The sequence below is a fragment of the Camelus ferus genome, chromosome X (assembly GCF_009834535.1).
Source record: "Camelus ferus isolate YT-003-E chromosome X, BCGSAC_Cfer_1.0, whole genome shotgun sequence".
Taxonomy (NCBI): Eukaryota; Metazoa; Chordata; class Mammalia; order Artiodactyla; family Camelidae; genus Camelus; species Camelus ferus.
Genome location: NC_045732.1, coordinates 69,743,192 through 69,762,194, shown reverse-complemented (window position 1 = coordinate 69,762,194; position 19,003 = coordinate 69,743,192). Strand labels below are relative to the sequence as shown.

The 19,003-nt window shown below is 38.1% G+C and overlaps 2 protein-coding genes and 1 long non-coding RNA gene across 4 annotated transcripts in view; 2 read left to right on the top strand and 1 right to left on the bottom strand.

The window, feature by feature from the left end:
* RADX (RPA1 related single stranded DNA binding protein, X-linked) overlaps positions 1-5,238 on the top strand; it is a 69,200-nt gene extending 63,962 nt beyond the window's left edge. Inside the window, exon 14 of the mRNA XM_014567180.2 lies at positions 3,978-5,238. Coding sequence (XP_014422666.1) covers positions 3,978-4,108 — 131 coding nt within the window. The 3' untranslated portion in view covers positions 4,109-5,238. The remainder of the gene's footprint in view (positions 1-3,977) is intronic.
* Positions 1,333-10,312, bottom strand: LOC116662044. The gene is made up of 3 exons (XR_004318023.1): positions 10,220-10,312; positions 7,940-7,997; positions 1,333-1,407 (listed from the first exon to the last, which is right to left on the bottom strand). It is a non-coding gene; the product is annotated as an uncharacterized LOC116662044 (long non-coding RNA).
* A 122-nt stretch (positions 10,313-10,434) lies between these two features.
* Positions 10,435-19,003, top strand: part of RNF128 (ring finger protein 128) — a 61,561-nt gene continuing 52,992 nt past the window's right edge. The window contains exon 1 of one of the 2 annotated variants that reach the window (XM_032475118.1): positions 10,435-11,123. In XM_032475118.1, the coding sequence (XP_032331009.1) occupies positions 10,718-11,123 (406 nt within the window). In that variant the 5' untranslated portion in view covers positions 10,435-10,717. The remainder of the gene's footprint in view (positions 11,124-19,003) is intronic. The other variant, XM_032475117.1, reaches the window with a different exon arrangement.

Genomic DNA, 19,003 nt, shown 5'->3' with positions numbered 1-19,003 from the left:
AATTCAGTGACATTAAGTACATTTACAATGTTGTGCAATCATCACCGCTATCCATTTACAGAACATTTTCATCATCCCAAACAGAAACTCTGTACCATTAAACAGTAACTCCCCATTCCTCCCTCTCCCCAGCTCCTGGTAACCTCTCTTACCTTCTGTCTCTATGAATTTGCCTGTTCTAGATTCCTCATATAAGTGAAGTCATACAGTATTTGTCCTTTTATAGCTGGCTTATTTCACTTTATCCTCAAAGCCCATCCATATTGTAATATATACCAGAATCTCACTTCTTTTTATGGCTGAATAATGTTCTGTTGTATGTATCTAGCACATTTTGCTGATCCATTCATCTAGTGATGGACACTTGAGTTATTTCTGTCTCTTGGCTATTGTGAATAATTCTGCCATGAATATTGGTGTGCAAGTACCTGTTTAAGTCACTGCTTTCAGTCCTTTGATTGACAAAGGAGTGGAATTGTTGAGTCATATGCTAATACTATATTTAACTTTTTGAGGAACATCAAACCATTTTCCACAGCAGCTGCACCATTTACATTCCCACCAGCAATGCATGAGGATCCCAATTTCTCCACATCCTCACCAGCACATGTTGTTTTCTGCTTTTTGATAACAGCCCTCTTAGAGTGGTCTCTCATTGTGGTTCTGATTTGTATTTCCATAACTACAAATGACACTGAGCATCTTTTCATGTGCTTATTGGCTATTTGTATATCTTCTTTGGAGAAATGTTGATTTAAGTCCTTTGCCCATTTTTGAATTGGGTTGTTTGGGTTTGTTGTTGTTGTTAATAGGGCTTCATTTTTGTAATTTAAAATTAATCTATTTGGAATTTTATTTTGATATAGGGAGTGACATAGAGATCCAGCTTAATTTTTTCCTAAGGGGCTAGCCATAATTCCCAAATCATTTATTGAATAAGACTGACTGATAGGGTATCCTAATTGGTATTATCTTTAACTATGATGTACAAGGATGTGTGTATGTGTGCGTGTGTCTATGTGTATATATGTGTCTATGTGTATATACACACTTTCCACCTCTTTGAAAGCATGGTTTCCATTGATAAACACTTCAGAAGCATAACATGTTATTGAAGGGTCTTAACACACATAAGGAAATAATTTTATTATTCTGTAGTTAATCAGGGTTTCCCATATTATTTTCGGAGACAGGAATACCACAGTGTATTACAAGATAGGGTGGACTGTGCTGCAGTCCCAAGGCAATTCCAAAGTCTCAGTGATTTAACGCAGTAAAAGTTTATTTCTTGCTCAAGCCCAGTCTGATGCAATCAGTTATTAGCTTTCTTCCCAGTGGTGATTCAGGAGTCCTGTGTGCTTCCATCCTGTTGCAGCTACAACAGGAACAAATGGCTTCTAGGGTTGTCTAGGCACAGAAAGAAAGAGATGAAGGAGACACTGGCCTTTCATTGTGTCAGGCTGAAAGTGACGCAACATTTCCACTCACATTTTCATTTGCCAGAACTCATTTACATGATCCCAAACTAGCTATGAGGGAGGCCAGGACACTTTGTCTCCCACATGGCCATGGAGAGGAACTGGAGTGGTGAACACGTAGCATTGGCTTTGCCACACTCATCTTGTGCATTTGTGATGTTTCTAAAAATGTACAGTTTTTGTAATTCTAACAATTTAAAATGAAATGTAGAGAAGCTCATCGTATAGGTAAAAATCTATAACCCTTTTAAAACAATTCCTTTGTGATGTAAATAATAACATTTTAATTTTATACTAGGTTTTCATAAATAGAAAATGATGGTTGCTGATATTTAATTGAGTGCTTACTATTGTGTCAGCTACCATTGTAAGTGCTCTACATGCATTTAATCCTCACAACAGCCTGTGATGTAGGTACTAGATGAGAAGATTAAGGCACAGAGAGATTGTCATTTGCTCAGAGTATTAGTAGGCAGAGTCATCTATATAGAAGACTTACTTATCCTTTATGCTGCAGGTACTACGTAAGTCATGATTTGTAAAAGTCAGTATATGATTGCACTTGGAGTTTTTAAGATTTGGGTCGCTGCTGTTAGCATCAAATCTGAAGATCTTGAAATCTTTCCAAAGCATCTGGATTAAAGTCTGTCTCACTCAAAGAAGAAGAAAATTATATAGTACCAGCAGTTGTTATTATATTAATTGTGCTTTAGTGAACTTGCACAATTTTAAATCCTTCATCAGACTTTGTGACATGCCTAGCAGAGGTGGCTTTCCCGTGAAGCTAATGAAACCTAAACTTGAGGAGCTCTCACTTGTATCAGTTCCTCCCAAAGCCCTTTTGGTATTCCTTTGTATTTCATACTCTTGTTCATAAAAAAAGCGCTCCAAATAGCATACGCTTCAGGCTCCAGAAAACCTAGATCCACCACTGGCTGTTAGGCACAATTTTGTAGAGACGTCATTTTAGCACAAAAAGGCTAGGAGCACATGCCTTGATGCCAGACCTTCTGGATTAGAATCACCCTATGACTTTGCTGAAGTTAATTAACTTTTAAGTATTTTAGTTTTTTCGTATATAAAATGAAGTATTTGTCGTGTGTAGCCACTGAAGTCTGTGATGTAGTAGTTTGGTGGCGGTCGGTTAATGTTTTGAAAAAGATTCCTTAAATATGGTTTTAGCCAAGAAAAGGAAGAAAAGAAAAAATGACTCTCCCAGTTTTTGCAGATTGGCTCTGTGCTGTGGCACCCTTTCCGCGCTTAGCCAGGCTGTTTACAACTCTGTCTTAGTTCTCATTTCCTGCTCTGTGGAGACTGATGGTCAGCCAGAGGTAAACAGTGAGTTTTCTCAGACCTCTTCTAAGCATGCGTCCAGCATTGAGCATACATGTGGCCTCCTTGATTTCCCTGGATACATAGGAGCTCTTAAAAGCCCTTATTCTCCGATAGATCTCTTTTCCCAACCCTATCTTCCCCAGGCTTTTTGATCTGTCGACTGCTTGTCCCAACTTTTCACCCTGCACCAGCTGCTCTGATCAGTGCTTTTGCCTTTATATGCTTTCAACAAAAGCCGCTTGGAAAGCTACCCTAGTCATGGGGCTGCTCCAAATTGGGTGAAACAAAAGCAAGCCCTTGCATCTGACCTTGAGAGAGCTGCCGGACAGGTCAAAATACACAATTGCATCTTTGAGAATAAAGTCTGCTTTGCTCCCTCTGGAGCTAAAAACCTGCACCAAAAGTGTGAGTGGCCATCTTTATTCTGCTGCCCATCTTGGGAGTAGGCGGGCAATGTCAAACACGACTCTTACTGCAGTGCAGAAGCTTCTTTCTTCATTAATCTTTCCCCTGGTTGTTAAGTTTTTGTCTTGATTCCAGAGTTCTGCAAAAGTTGATCTGAGAGTTTTTTCCAGCTTGTAAGTTGCTTTCAGAGCCTTGAAAGTCCCTGCTCTGCCATTCTCATCACTGTCATGCACCTGATCCATTTTTGATAAAGCTTCTTAAGAGTATCCAAAGCTAAGTGTCAGTTAATAAAGCCACTTCAAAGTAAATATACTTTAGAAGAAGCTTCAATGACATATATTTATGTTGCTTTATGTCTTGTAAATTTTGCAAATAATTGACAATTAAATTTCAAGATAGAAAAAAATTATCTTTGTATTTCCTTGAAATGTAACAATAAGTTGTCTACTTGGCACCACATAAATGAGTTTGAAAATATGTAGATTTACTTTGCTCCACTAAACAAACAAACAAACAAACAAATAAATAAATATGGCTTTCACGTTCCAGCCCACATCTTGACATTTTTGGTGACCATATCTGTTTGATGTAGTCATTATTATCAACAGAAATGACTATAACATAGCTTTGATGAAGGTGTGTGATGAATTGGAGGGAAGAGGGAGAAGATGAGGAACAGTGTTAATTATAAGGGAAAAAAATCAGTGTATGTGATACTAAATCCAAGTAAATATTTAACTATTTGCTTTTTACTTTTAGGTGATATTATAAAAGCAGCAAGTAAACTGGATAGAGCGCATATCGTCGCTATCTTGGATATCTGTAGCTTGGGCAACAATAAAGCAGAAGTCTATCTGCATAAAATTTATAGACCAGATAATACATCTTAAAAATTGCCAAATGAAATTATTAAAGATTATAAAGAGGGCACAGCTTTAAAGATATTCTGTCATTTTGTTGGTTATTTCAGTAACTGGTTTTTAGCAAGAATATTACATAAACTCTAAAGTTAAGTTGCTTTATGTTCGTCTTGTATTTGGAGCTAACACACTTCATTCTAAATTCATTTTGAAAAGGTCATCAAACCATTTTTATGCATCAAGAAAATTTACCTTAATTCTTTCTATATGACTGTTATCTTGAATTATAGTAATTTGTGTTCACCATTCTATTTGTGAAGCGTACTTTTATTCTAAAGCCTCAGCATAAGGCATCCTGAGTTACAAGAGGCACTTTCCATGGACATTTAACATCCTCTGACTTCTATTCAGTTATAATGGGAACGTTTGAATTGCTAATTTGAAGATAAAATTCTCCTAAAGTGGTCAACCTGCATTTCTCACAACAAAACAGTTTCTATCATTTTCACAAGCACACATAGATTGTTATGGTCCAGTTGCTTTGGTCTTCAGTTTGGTCATCTGCACAGTGAGCATGCTAAACTAAATTGTCTTAAGGTTTTCCACTCCCTAGTGTAACTTCATATCCTTTGAATTTCTAAATGTTTTGGCCAGTGTGTGATCTTTAAGCCAGAGACTACAGTATGTCTGTATTCTTGTTGTGTTCATTTGTAATTTTGTTACATGTAATGTGAGTTTAAATAGTAAAAATTTATTTCAATTTAACATTTTAAGTGCTCGAGTTGAAAGTATGAAAGAGTACTAAGGGAATTGACTTATTCTGGTTGTCTATTTTACTTCATTGTTAACTTTAATTGGCCATCCCACATTTGCAAGGCTCTGTGGTTACATCTATGTGGTTAGTTACATAAGCCAAAATGACCATGAATTAAAAAGTATTCAGTATTAAGATGAATCTCATTGCAGTTAAGCTATTAACTTGTAGGGCTTCCTTCTAGGCCTGTGATTCTGTGATTTCCCATGCTATACATTTTAAATGTGTTGGGTATCTCACGAACCTCAAGACAGATGCTGGAATTTGTTCATAAATGTGTTCAGTCTTTTGTTCTTTAAAATGAGTTTAAATGTTAATTAAAATAGTGAATCCTTCTTGTGTTAAACTTTTGAGTGTATTATTAAAGAAGTTTAAACAATAACTTTTTTTGGTTTCCTGTTTCATTTTGAATGTATTTGATGTCTTGCCTCCGTATTTTTGGCCTCTGGTAGACCTATATGTACTTGCTAAATGAGCCAGTATGATTCTTCCATATGGGTTGAAAAGTGTTTATCAAACAGAATCTGGGTTTTTGTATTAAGCTATATTAAGCATTAACAGGAAATTCAGTTTTAGGGGGGTAACATCTGGGGTTTTTCTTGATTCAATCAATACACTGGGAATTTAGCAGCAAGTTAATGGAAAGCAGTTACAAAATCTTCTTCTACATTTAAAATAAGTTGTCTTAAACAATCTACAGCAACCTAAAATCACAGGAACACACGTGAATGGCTGAAGCACTTCTGCTATTCTGCCTATGGCAAGTTTATCAGTAATTTTCTAACAAACCTTCTAGTGCAAAGGGCACATAATCATTTGGACCCTCCATTACTGTACTTTGCTCTCATTTTCCCCTATAAATAATTGTGCCTAATGTAAAAATTTGAAGTAAACCTGGGCAAATGTGCCCACAGTCTTGCTTTGAAGCCATCTGGTCCTCTGAACAACTCGAAAACACCTTGAGTTGATTTCAGCCACACCGGCCATCCAGCCTGTTGGTGCCTGTCCTTTAACACCATGCTGCTTTGGAGATAACCAACTTCGATTTTAAACTGGTGCAGACACATGGCAAGGCTCAGCGCTGTTAAAAAGGCTCAGAGCTCGGCATAGTATTGTCTTTTTCCCCTCCTAGCCCCTCATTTTTAGCACTAGAGAGAGCAGCTCTGTGTTTGTGGGATTCAACGTTGTTAGAGTTTCTTTTGGGTTCTTGGCTGGGCAATGGATTTAGCAGTGCTTTTTGTTGCTGTTCCTTAGCTTGAAGTCACAAGGAGTTTCTCTGATTCTCCCGTGAGTTCAACTGGAAAGAGTCTGCCAGATGTGTAACAATAGGCAATTCAATTTTAACGCCACAGAAATGTTGGGGAAGGGGAAAAGTTAATACTTAAAAAGCTATTGACTAAAAACCTCAGGCTGCAATTTCAAAACTACACACTTCAACAGGTGTAATTTCTGTTCTCATTTTGAATGGGAAACATGAGCTCTTTTTTAAAATTTAGGATCTTTAAAAACAACTCCCATGGTGATGTATTTTATATTTTAGCAATGTTTCTATCCATATTTGGAGTTAAACATCTGTGTCCACATTTCCAGTTATTGCAAAACTGGATAGCTACTGTGGCCATTTCCTAGGAAAAATAGCAAACTACCATCAGAAGAACTTATCTTCAAGTGACAATATGTGCTCATTGATTCCAAAGCAACACAAATACACTACCGTGATGTCACTTCTGTGGTATCAACAAATCAATTCGTAAATTATGAAATATTCCATAGTCTACCACAGGACCACAGTCTCTCACTGAAGTTTCTAATTTTACATGATCCATGAAATCTGCACATTTGAAATCCTCTGGTAGGCTATTAAAAGAAGAATCTGAGCACGTGTTCTCTCTGCCACTTTTATTTCTTTTTTGGAATTATCCTGCATTAATTTTATTCATATTAAGAAAAGAACTTTTAAGAAATTAGAAACCCTTATTTGGTGACACTAAGAATATTTGATGTTTATAGCTAGATGCCTTCTGCCAATATGGACTATAGATTATAACCAATTTTATTATTCAAAGCCATTAGTATGGTTTATAATTGAGCTGGTTGCTATTTCACTGTTACCTTTTCAGGTACCTTACTAATGCAGGAGACAAAACAAAATAAGGGGACCAGCTAGATGACAAATGAGAGTCAGATAAGTGGATATAGTCCATATAAATTTTGGAGGTCATATTAAAATACAGATTCAGGCATTTTGCCTGATTCTAATGGTGCAGTTCTTAACAAATACCTGCTGAAAGGAAAAAAATCTACCAAAAAATTCTTTGCTCCCAAATCACAAAGGCACTATCTTAGGAACCTAATAAAATATGGGTGACTTTCAGTTATCTTTACCGTTGTATGGTCCTAGACATATTTGACTTTGGACGTCAAGAGATGTTGTAATATCAGATCTCAGTCATTTCTTTTATTTGACTTGAGCTAATATTAAAATTATTTTTTATTCCTTTTGAACATACAGCAGGTTAGAGTCACCCAGCCCAGAATTGGAAGGGGCTATGAATAATCAAAGCGTAACCTACATTCAATTAGAAACACAGCCCCATGCTTCCTCATCTTTAAATGATGGGTTTGCCATAGCTGGTGTTCAATCACATGGAAAATTTTGAAGTGTTCTTTGCCTAAGAGATGAGTAATTCCCTTCTCTATGCCTTTATTAATTATGTGCCTTTGCTAAGATACTTAATATTTATTAAGGTTTAAACTCTAAGTAATTGAAAAAATCCAGTAGTATTAAATGTTTGAAACATAGCAGTGGTTCTCAAACTTGGCTTCATATTGGTATCACCTGAGGAGTTTTAAAAATTACTATGCCTATGTGTCACCGTCACCCCCCAAATTTCTGATTGGGGTGTAGCCTGGGCATGAAGGCAGTTAACATCTCCTCAGGTGATTCTAATGTGCAGACAAGTTTGCAAACCACTGGTACATAGTACTGGGTCAAGCCCTTGTTAGTTTTGTTAGAGCTCAAGGTTTACCCAGTACTTTGAACTTACCTTCTATCTAGATGCTATCGTTTCATCTACTGTCAGTGCAGCTTCATCCTGAATTGTGCTGATAAGAAGGAAAAAATTTTTTAATTGATAGTTTCAAAACAACTTCTATTTTTATAGAGTTCTAGCTTATCAGATCTGGGAAAGACTTGAGAGATCAACTCTAATCCAACTTCTTTCATTGTGTAAATGGAGAAGAAGTCCGGAAGAGGTCTTTATTTTTCTGAGGATCTAACACTAGCTGTTGCAGTGTCAGCACTTGCACAACCTTTTGGTTTGTAAGATAACTTCAGAAATGTTCAGAGCACGACCTAAAGTACAAACAAACATCAAACCTTTATAGATTGGAAGTTGAAGCACAGCGAGGCTGACATAAAATGACAACAGCTAATCTGTCGATTCCGTGCTGTTTGTCATGTACAAGTTGTACGATCTAGAGTTCTTAAATTGTAAAGTGCATAAGAATTACTTGGAGAGCTATTTAAAATGGGAATTTCTAGATAGTTCCCTCCGATTTTGATTCAGGTTGACTGGGAGTCGGACCCAGGAATCTTCACTTTTAATCAATATCCAAGTGAGTCTAATGTTGATGTTCCACAGACAAAATTTTTAAAATACTGCATAAGTACTAGACCACTCGCCTTCCAGCAAATTACCTTAAGCATTAACAGGAAAACTGCATTGATGGGTATTTATTGTTCCAGGACTAATTTTACTTAACTGCAAAATTTTAAAAACAATCTAAAACTATCTTTGTAAGTTATGACTCTCTGAAAGCCATAAAAGGAAACATAAAAGCACTTCCACACAAGGCATATAATGCTGGTTACTATATAAAGTCATGCACATCAGCCTTCAGAGCAATTTAAAATAGTTTAACAAAGTTCTCTTTAATACACCAGCACTGCCACAAAGTGTTACAGAAAGTTGTCATTTTAAGAGCACATAGTGATTTTCCTTTAGAAGCAATTTAATAACTGGTAGAAAGGTGAAATCAAATCTCTAGGACTTTACTAATGAATTGCCTATTGAATGCTAATGTTGAATTTATCGCAGATGTCTATTAGCAATCAGCAAACTAATGCTTTTGACGATAACGCTTCTGTTTTCGGTTTGATAATTTTCTTTGTCTAGTGAATACAGACCTTATTATGAGTTTTAACATCAAAGTGGTAGTGCTAATAGTAAAATAAACCATTTGCCTTTACTCTGAAGTAGACCATAAGCTAATACACAAGACCTTTAAACTTTTCAGTTCAATTCCATGAGTAATTGTTAAGTGATTATTATGTGTATGTTGCTACTAATACCAAGTCTGTAGGGGAGGGGTACACCGATGAGGATAGAAAGGTTTATATTTGTATTGTGCATCTACTGGGATTTATTCATCAGGTTCTACTGCAGATTCCCTGAGCTCCCCTCCTCTGGTGTTAACTGTTGGTTCCTACCTTCAGGGTCTGGTCTAACACTAATACCTCAGGTGCCCAAGAACAGGAAGAAGCGAGGCAGGGTGTGGGGAATAGCTTCACTGACCATCTCCTTCAATAGTGTGTCCTATTTTCCTACTTTTTGTTGTCCTCTTGACTCTAGTGGTATTTCTGATTCCAGACTATTTTCCTTGGACTTCAGACTATCATTGTGCCTGCCTTCCTTTTGGCCTAGTGTCTTTCTGCTTCTCTGATAGCCTGATGCCTGTTTATCTAGTTTGCTGACTCTTGGCCCAATGAGACTCCTGATATCTCTGTTTATCTTGCTGTCCATTCATCTGCTCCTTCACTAGCCCTTGGCACACACTTCAATCTCCTTTTCCCAGCAACTTACCCAGACCAGTTGACCCCATAGCAATGTATGTCCAAGTGCAGTGAGTGTCCAAGGTACTCCTGACTAAAAACAGAGCTTGCAATAAAGGAGGCAATGAAATAAACAAATCTGTCCATACATTTGAAAGAACTAGAATTAGAAATTCTAAATGTTAAAAAATAAACCTTGAGCTGTCTTTTGTTACAGTATAACACACGGGACATAAAAATTAATGGAATGCATCAACTCAGGTATCAACCAATCAGCAAATATTTGAGTGCCTACCATGGTAAAGGCATATAATTGAAAGGAAAGGATCTCTAGCAACTGGAATATGTTTACTTTTCGATGAATAAACAAGGTAGCAGAAGATACTCCTTGGGGAGCCTGTTAAGAAAAATTCCACAAAGAAAGAAGAGGAAAAAGAGCTGTGAAATAAATCCTACTAATACCGTAGCAATAAAATGATGGCTCTCAACTTACTTCCGGCTGAACTGGTTGATAGCATATTTTAACAGGGCTTGGAAAACCAGTTTGGTGTTTTAGAGATTCTGAGAGAGGTGACTTTCAGTCTTGTCACGTGGGATTCCCAGGAGTCCAGTTCCTCATTCCAGTCCACTCCATGTTTATGAAAGTTCATTAACTGGAACAGTAAGAAGGAAAAAATGTCAGTGCAGGAAGTCACCCAATCCTGATAAGTTAACACGCAGAATAAAGTTGATGGTGTTATTTATTGCTAAGGTAGTCGTGGTTAAGGGTTACAGGTGTGCACAGTTGGAGGCGGAGCAAAAGGGAACGTAGATAAGTAAAGTGAAATAGAGCTGACGTATTCAGAGCTTACGTTGCTAGAGGTGAGATCAATTACCCACTCGCAACTGAAATTTCAAACTTCTGCTTAGCAGGGACCTGAGTGGACAAATGGTGACTGATAGTTGGAAGTATCAGCAAACATCTTAAATTTTATGCTCAAAGGAATGAGCAATGAGCCAGGAGAATAAGTCTAGTCGCTTTCGGCTGCTGGTAATTTTTACCTTTTTATTTAAAATCACAGCGTCTTTTTCAACGAACGCCTATGTGACTGTGACTTATTACAATGAAACCAGCAACCACACTATAACAGAGACATGTGAATGTGGTGTTTATGGACTAGCCTCACCAGTGGCTAATGCAATGGGGGTGGTGGCCATCCCTAAGAACAATAACTACCAAGCTTGTAACTACAACACTGAGTTTACCAATACAAAGAAGCCCTGGATTGCGCTGATAGAAAGAGGTAATTGTACATTTGCAGAAAAAATTCAAATAGCAGGCAGAAGAAATGCTGATGCTGTTGTGATTTACAATGGTCCAGAGACTGACAACCAGATGTTACAGATGGCAAATTTCGGTAAGTAATAACCGATTCCCAAAGAGGGATAATGTCTTTGTTTACCTTTAAATGATAATTCCATCTAGAATTACTCTAGGATCTGGCAATGAATAAGGTTGTAAAACAAGTGTGCTTTAAATTTTCTTGCCCGGCACAACTCAGAATTACTTTACCATTACTTAATGTTCGTAGTTGATTTGTTCCAAGGGCAAAAGCCATTCCTGAAGTGGTTCCTGTTTTCTTTCACGATATTCTTAGCTCTATTAGTTTTCTCAGCGTGTGTTATATAATTGCTTTTAATAAATGTGCCTTTAACTGTAAACATTAAAGAAAACATAAATATTTTGATTTCATTCTTAATTTGTGCTTTTCAGTTTGATTCAGTTTCTCACACACACAAAAAAAGGTTGTAGGTATTCACAAGTGTGCAGTAACTGCAAAGCCACATTATTATGATGAGACAATAGCATATTGTAAGTGTGTAAAATGTTTATAGAAATGAGAATTCAACTGTCTGCTGTATGTATGAGATTTTAATCTGTTTATGGGACTAATACATATGAAACTACTCTGTAAGAAACATTATATGTTGAAAACAGTATGGCTGAAATACAATACCTCTGTAATTCACATCAAAAGTAATCTTCCCCTTAAAATGTATTTTTATGACTTTTTAAGAAAATGTAATCATCTAATTTATTAACTTTGTAAGGGAATTTACTTCTTAGTATTATTTTTATTTTATTCATTTTGTAAAATATGTCACTTTCCAAATAAGTGGTTTTAAGCCAGGGAGGAAGTAGACTTATGACCCAAGTTTTCTATACTGTATGTGGGTATAAGTATTTTTGACCCCAGACTTGACCAGAGTGGGGGAAAATGGTAATTTCAAACAGAGTAAGAGCTGGCAGAACACAGTATCAGGATAACTGGCATTATCATCATGAAATTTGGCTTCCGAGAAAATTAATGTAAATTAATTCAAACAGATTTCAAAATTGGTAAAGAGAAAATCAAATTTGTGTTAAGAATAGTAGAGTGATTGGAACATCCAGGTTGTATATATACAACATAGTGATTTAGTACTAACGTTGGAAAAACAAGCTGCTTGTTCTTCTGGGTATCAAAAAACCAGGTAAGAAGGTCTTTAGCAGTACAAAATTATTGTAAATGTACAAAACTCTACTTGCTACTTTTTGAAATATATCCGGGACATTGCCAGAACTCAGGCGTACACATTGTTTTGAAGAGCACTCCATAAACATTCCTGGCATGTTCCTATATTTTTACAAGTAACGTTTATTTTTGTAGAAATAAAATGAGGCAGACTTCTGTTGAAAATTAGAAATTAAAACCTGTTCTAAGGAACCTACTTCCTTTCTGTTTCAACTTAGAGATTCTGAATATTCTAGGTTTCCTTTTACGGGGAAAATCGCCTTCTGCTGTTCACTCCTCTGCTTTTTGTAAAGTATCAACAGTATCAAACTAGTAGTCATGTTTTCAAAACTTGCTTTACAACATGCAGTAGAGGACAACTGATGGAAAGTAGGTACCTAGACATTGAATTTAGAAGATTTACCAAAGACCAGTTACAGTAAATCTCTCTAAAAGGCATGCACACAGTCATTTGAATATATGTCTATGAGCAGAGCTTAAGAAACAAGGCAATTAAATTTTTCATTGAATATATACTTCCAATATGATCAAGGACATGTAATCAAAAACATTTTTAAAAACTACAGGATTGCCCCTGTTTTAAAATAAGCACACTGCATAATCATAGTAATTGTAGTAGTTAATATTTATTGCCATTTACTATATGTCAGGCACTGTTTTAGGGCCTTTATTTTATTTAATGACTATTGATCTTTAACACTGAATGATCTCAACCCCAAAGAATTAAAATTGTAAGTTAAGTGTTTTGCAGTTATAAGACCTGTCAACTAGTGTGTCATTGGAACTGTTTCCTCACAAAAATTTCCCTTATGTAGAAACTATTACATGATGCAGTTAACAAACACAGGGAAGGAAGTGTGGATACAAAAGCTCTATGATCAGCCTCGACCATTAAAGATTGAGTCATCCTTTTATAATATAAGCGAAGCTTTGTTGGTTTTCACTTTCATTAGTGTTTGGTTTAGGCACAGAGGGTGGGACCACAACTCTTCCTCCTCCTCCAAAAGCTCGTGGCTTTACCTTCCATCACCTCATCTTTTATCATCTCTGAAAACCACCTTTTCAGAAAACCACACTCTAGCCTCGTCAGGGCTGTGGCCCTTCCCTCCTTCGTTGGTTCCCCCAACTTCTAGCCTCTGGGACTACTTACTAGCCTTTCCACCATGTTGTGCCTCTTTACTTTCACTGATGTCAATGCCCTCCAACCAAAGACCACTAGGAACAGATTTGTAGTTGAAGAAGTTGGGTCTATGACTTACTGTGGCAAAGGGAGAATGCACACCCTAGGCAACAATGGGGTGTCTCAATAAGAGGGTGTGATAAAGGATGTACAGGATTCGGGCTGGCTTCAGATGATTTGAGGGAGAGTTTAAAGAAGCAGGTCATTGACCAGCCATCTCAGTTGGCCTGAAACTGAGGGACTTACTGGAACATTAGACTTTCAGTGCTAAAACCAGGAGATTCTTCGGAAAACCAGGTTGAGTTTGTCACTTTAGATGGCTTTGTTCTGGATTTGGATGCTGTCAGAAAATGGGGGTAATTCTGTGACTGGATTTCTAAATACATCTTACGTGCAAGTTGGGAAGATGATCCAGAAGCTACAGCTATAATTGGTGAAGAAGCAACCATCACTCACGTTGGCCAGGATGGGAGGTGCTTGGTCATTTTTGTGGCTTGGGTACTGTTCATATTTTGACTGGGTTCAGACATAATGATGGAGTGGTCTTGTTTTGTCTTGGTCCATCATGGTTACAGAATGGCCTTCTCTACTCTTGATGCTCTGTGAAATTATTTAGGTTCAGCAAGAAAACACCACAGCCTAATGGGTAGTACCAGGCCAGGTCCCAGATGTCATGGGCGACTTGCCTCCTTGTCACTGTAAATACACGATGCCCATGCCCTTACTGTTGTACAAATACATTCTCTCTCCCTTCATTTTACATATTGGTGCCTCGCCATCCCCTAGAGCCCAGCTTCAAGGTCCTCAACAAGCCTAAGGGATGCTTCTATACTCCTTGCCTCCCATGGTTTCATGATGTGGGTACAGAATATCTTTACTCCTGGACCCAGTCCATTCATACCCCTTCTACTAGCAGAATCTGTTTTCTGAAGGGTGCAACTCCAGTCTGAGAAGAGCTCCCACTGAGGAGGAATGGCATGTAGCCTAGTACTTGGAGGTAAACCTTTCATTTTAAGTTTCCCAGTTTGCAATGTGTTTTGATTTGGCATTGTGATGGGGTTGGAAATAGGATATGCTATGTAATTAAGTAATTAGGTAAATTTGTAACAACCCTTTCCAAATGCTTCAGAGACATCCAGTCAGTTCTGTCCCAGCTGTGCAAGAAAAGTCAGGACTCCTCAGTTATTAAAGAAGCAAATTCAGAATATATTAAGTACTTGCTTGCTGACCGAACAGGTTTTGAAAGTTATAGTATTAATAAGTAAATAGCCCTAAGAAACGATTAGATTTGAATGTAGTTTATTTCCACAAAGTCAGTAATTTGAAGGGAATAAAATGGTTCTTACGTTTTGATTGTTTTGATCGCATTCAACGAAATGGGTTTACGGGGTGACGTGTGCAGCATTTCAGAATCCCCCAAACTCACCAATTCCCAAGCAATTAAGTGCATGGAAAGGAAGGGTTTAATCAGAGCAGCAAACTCACATATTTTAGAAAAATGTTTTTCTAGAAATGAGACAGGAAATAAAAGCATAGTATATAAATGATGTGAGAAGATAAAAACTTCAATAAGGTTTAGATTCAGATGTATACATACAGGAAGTGTTGAATTCAAGAAAACTGATCAGTTCCACTTGAAATGAATCTCAAATCTGTCCAGGTGTAGCCATCTACAAGATTTCTTCCTCAGACCTCTGCAATAACCTCCTAAAGCATCTCCTGGCTTCCCTTGCTCCCCTTCCAAGCCTACTCCTCACACAGAAGCCAAAGTGACTTATTAGAAAAAAAAAAAGTCATACCCTGTTTAAAACCCTTCAGGAGCCTCCCAAGGCACTTGGAATAAATTCAGATGCTTTCCATGTCCTTACCCGGCCATGAATCAGCTGGCTCGTGCCTCCCACCCTGACCTCATCTTCTCTCACTTCCCCGCACTCCCCCTCACTGAGCTCTAGCCACACTGGGCTCCTTTCAGTCCCTCAATCCCACTAAACCCTCCCCTGCCTTGAGCCTGAAAGTACCTGAAACCTCCTTCTTCTTCATGCTCCCACATCTCATTAAACCTAGAGTTCAGCTGATTCAATCTCCAAGCATTTTTTTAAATGGAGGGACTGGGGATTGAACCCAGGACCTCGCGCACGCTAAGCATGTGCTCTACCACTGAGCTACTAAGCTATACCCACCACCCCCTCTAAGCATTTCTGAAATCCATCCCTTTTCCCACGTCTGCTGCTTCCATCCAAACCCAGGCCAATATCTCTCACCCATCTCACTGCAATAGCCTCCCTACAGGTCTCCCACCTACTCTGTCCCTCTACAGAGTCTGGTCTCCCACACAGCAGCCAGAGTGATCCCATGAAAAATGTAAGTCAGTTACAATTAGAATAAAATCCAGGTTTCATGCCATGTCCTACAAGGCTCTATGTGATGAGATCTTATTCCACAACCCTCTCTTCCACACGCCTGTGCGTCAGCCAGTCCGGTCTTCCCTCTGTTTGTAAACCAATAGAGAAACATGAGTGAGTTTTTGCACTTGCTGTTCCCTCTCCCTAAGTCATGTCTCTTTCATATTTTCACATAATGCTGCCTCCAAAAATATAACCATGTCACTACCACCAGTCTAGTTCAGGCTACTAGCATCTCTCACGCTGGCTCCTGCAAATGGCTTCCATCATGGGCTCCTTTTTCCACCCTTGCTGTCTACCCTGTGCTTTCTCAACATGACAGCTGGCATGATCCTCTAAAAATAGACGTCTGATCACCTTGCTCCTCTTCTTAAAGCCCCCCACCTAGCGACTTTTCCTTGTTCTTTGAATAAAATCTAAACTTTACCATGCCTAAAAGGACTTGTGTGCTCTGGCCTCTGCCTACCTCTCCAGCCTAACAGGGCCACTCCCCCCTCTCTCTCAGAATGCCCCTTTAGTATTCTCTCCCTCTGTTGTCAGCAATCCTTGGTTCCTAAGTCCTCTTACCCCAGCTACCCCTCTTCCATCACTCAAGACTACCTTCCCTAGACAGGAAGGACTTCATGTAAATAAATTATATCCGTTTCTACCTAGACTTGCGGGTCCTACGCCTTACTCATTTAGATAATTCTTAGATATTTCAGAGCTCCTCGGATAAAGTCTCCCAGGGGGAATTTTACTTGTACCTGGAAACAGCATGGTTTAAGCAAACAAACCTGACTTCTAACTGGTGATAATATACGTTTTTGACAGAACTGTGGAACAGCCAATTGGGAGAAATCATATTTCAGAGCATCCCTTATCACATCAAATAAGCAACAACCTATTCCACCTACGTTCAGAGCCTGCCATGATCAAATAAATGTTTAACAATATAATACTATTAGTTATAAAGTTTTAGATTTTTAGATGTATATCATATTTTTATTTAAATTTTAATAGTGTTTATTATTGTGTGCTCTTTTAATGACTTCACCATGAAATGACAGTGACACCATGTAATTAAATAAACTAGTTTCTGGCAATAATCAATACACTGGCATCTTCACAGTGGAAAGTACAAATAGAGGGAAAGGAATATTTGTTTTATAATTTGTTTGCTTTCAATTTCTATTTTAAGTTACTGTGTCAAGTATCATTATTCCTAATATTGGGGGCTCTTTTTTTTCCTTTCAGCATGGCACTTTTTTACCTTACCCTTTGTGAAGGCGATTGTTGACAATAAATATTCTATCAGCTATGTGCCAAACACTCTTCTAAGTGTAGTTAATCATTTCCACAATCCATGAGATACAAAGTGTTAGTATTCCCATTTTATATATAAGGAAATTGAGGCATAGAAATGTTGGTTAAATCCCCTCATGGCCATACAGCTAGTAGACTGCAGAACTGGGGTTTGAACTCTGATATCCTGACTCCAAAATCTCTGCTTTTAATCAGTACACATTACTACCTTTCTGGTGAGTATACACTATGCAAGGTATTGTATAAAAATGGTACAAAAACAAGATCATTGCCCTCAAGGAAGAAAATGTAGTAGGGATAACTGATATTTCTAAAACTAATAGAGGCAGAATATAAAAAGCACTATTAATGGAAGCATTAAGATGACTGGAGCTGAAGAGATTAAGAAATTATGAGGTCATGGTGTTGGAAGGGTCATCAACATGAATGTTAAAGTTATAGAAGATGATAGCAGAGAACTCAAAGATCAGTACTGAGCTCTAAAACGGAGAGCTACAGGGTAGGCAGTCATAAAGTGGGGTATTTCTGTTACAGTTTCAGTAGTTGAGCAGATCAGGATGATAATAACGTCCAGAGTATGGCCACGGCAGTGGGGTGACTCTGATGTAATAGAGACAAAGGTCCCTGAAGTTGAGTCACAATGAGGCCAGATGTTGGACCATGGAAGTGCTTAGAGTGGAGAGAATGACTGCAATCCAAATGACAAAGTCTTCACACACGTGGGGAAATGACTGGGAGGTTGGTCCATGACCAAACAGGGAGGAAAGTGACAAAAGGTGGTAAAACCAAGTGCCATGAGTCTCCTGACTGTCATGAGTCTTCAAGAAATGGGTTTTATTCATGAGGGGGAGGGGGGAAGAGGCCTGGAAATCACTATGTGGGAGTGAGGACACCCCTTGTAGCCCTAAAATATGTGGGGTACAGAAGGATGAGCTGCCTCTACTAAAACTAACTGAGGGAGAAGTGGTGAGATGGGTCAGGGGCCATAAGATTAAGTATAACCCTCAGTGAAGATGAAATGAGGGAATTTTACCAGTTAAGCCTGTGTCATGTAACCAGAAATCTAGAAGTCACAGTGGAAAATTTAGGGGGGAAAGCAATGGAAGAAGGTAATGAGCCATATGGAGGGGGAGCACAGAATTGAAGGTTAAACAAACTTGTTTCCATTTGGGGCAATGACTCAGGATGATATGAATGTGAAACCAGGAAGCATTAGTGTGAAGGCTTCAAACTAAATTCAGGAATAAAGTTGTCTCAGATAAACACAGGACTTTGTTCACCAGTTTAGAAGGCTGGCCTTGTATATAAAACATAAGAGAATTACTCGCAAGAGAGCAGGTCGTATTGGAGGAGTTGAGAAGGGCAGAGCTGAATCGGGCAGAGATGAAAATATGAAAAAATTGAGATCAGAAGAGTCGCAGAGCTGTGGCTGCAGATTACAAGGGAGAAAGAGGGGGCATGTTAATGTTTGGGCAGGGACGGGGAGCACACTGAAAGGTCACAGGTGCAGAATGATCCGAGTATAAAACTAACCAGCCCTAAGGGTCCAAATGGAACTTCTTTAAAGCCTTAGATCAGGGGTAAGTTGAGGCTTGAGTTGGGTGTTACATAGATATCTGGAGGATGTTTCATAAAAACATGAAATCCTTATAAAAAGATGAGCACGTGAAAAAAAAACCTCTTTGGGGCCATTTTAATATATTAAGTGTTCTGGGAAATGATCTGTTTGTTATGACTAATGCTAATTACCTATCTTGGCATTTGAGGAGATTAGGCTTTTAGTAAAAACTGGTAGAAACCTAGTCAAGGCCTTTGGATGTCAAAATTGCAATGAT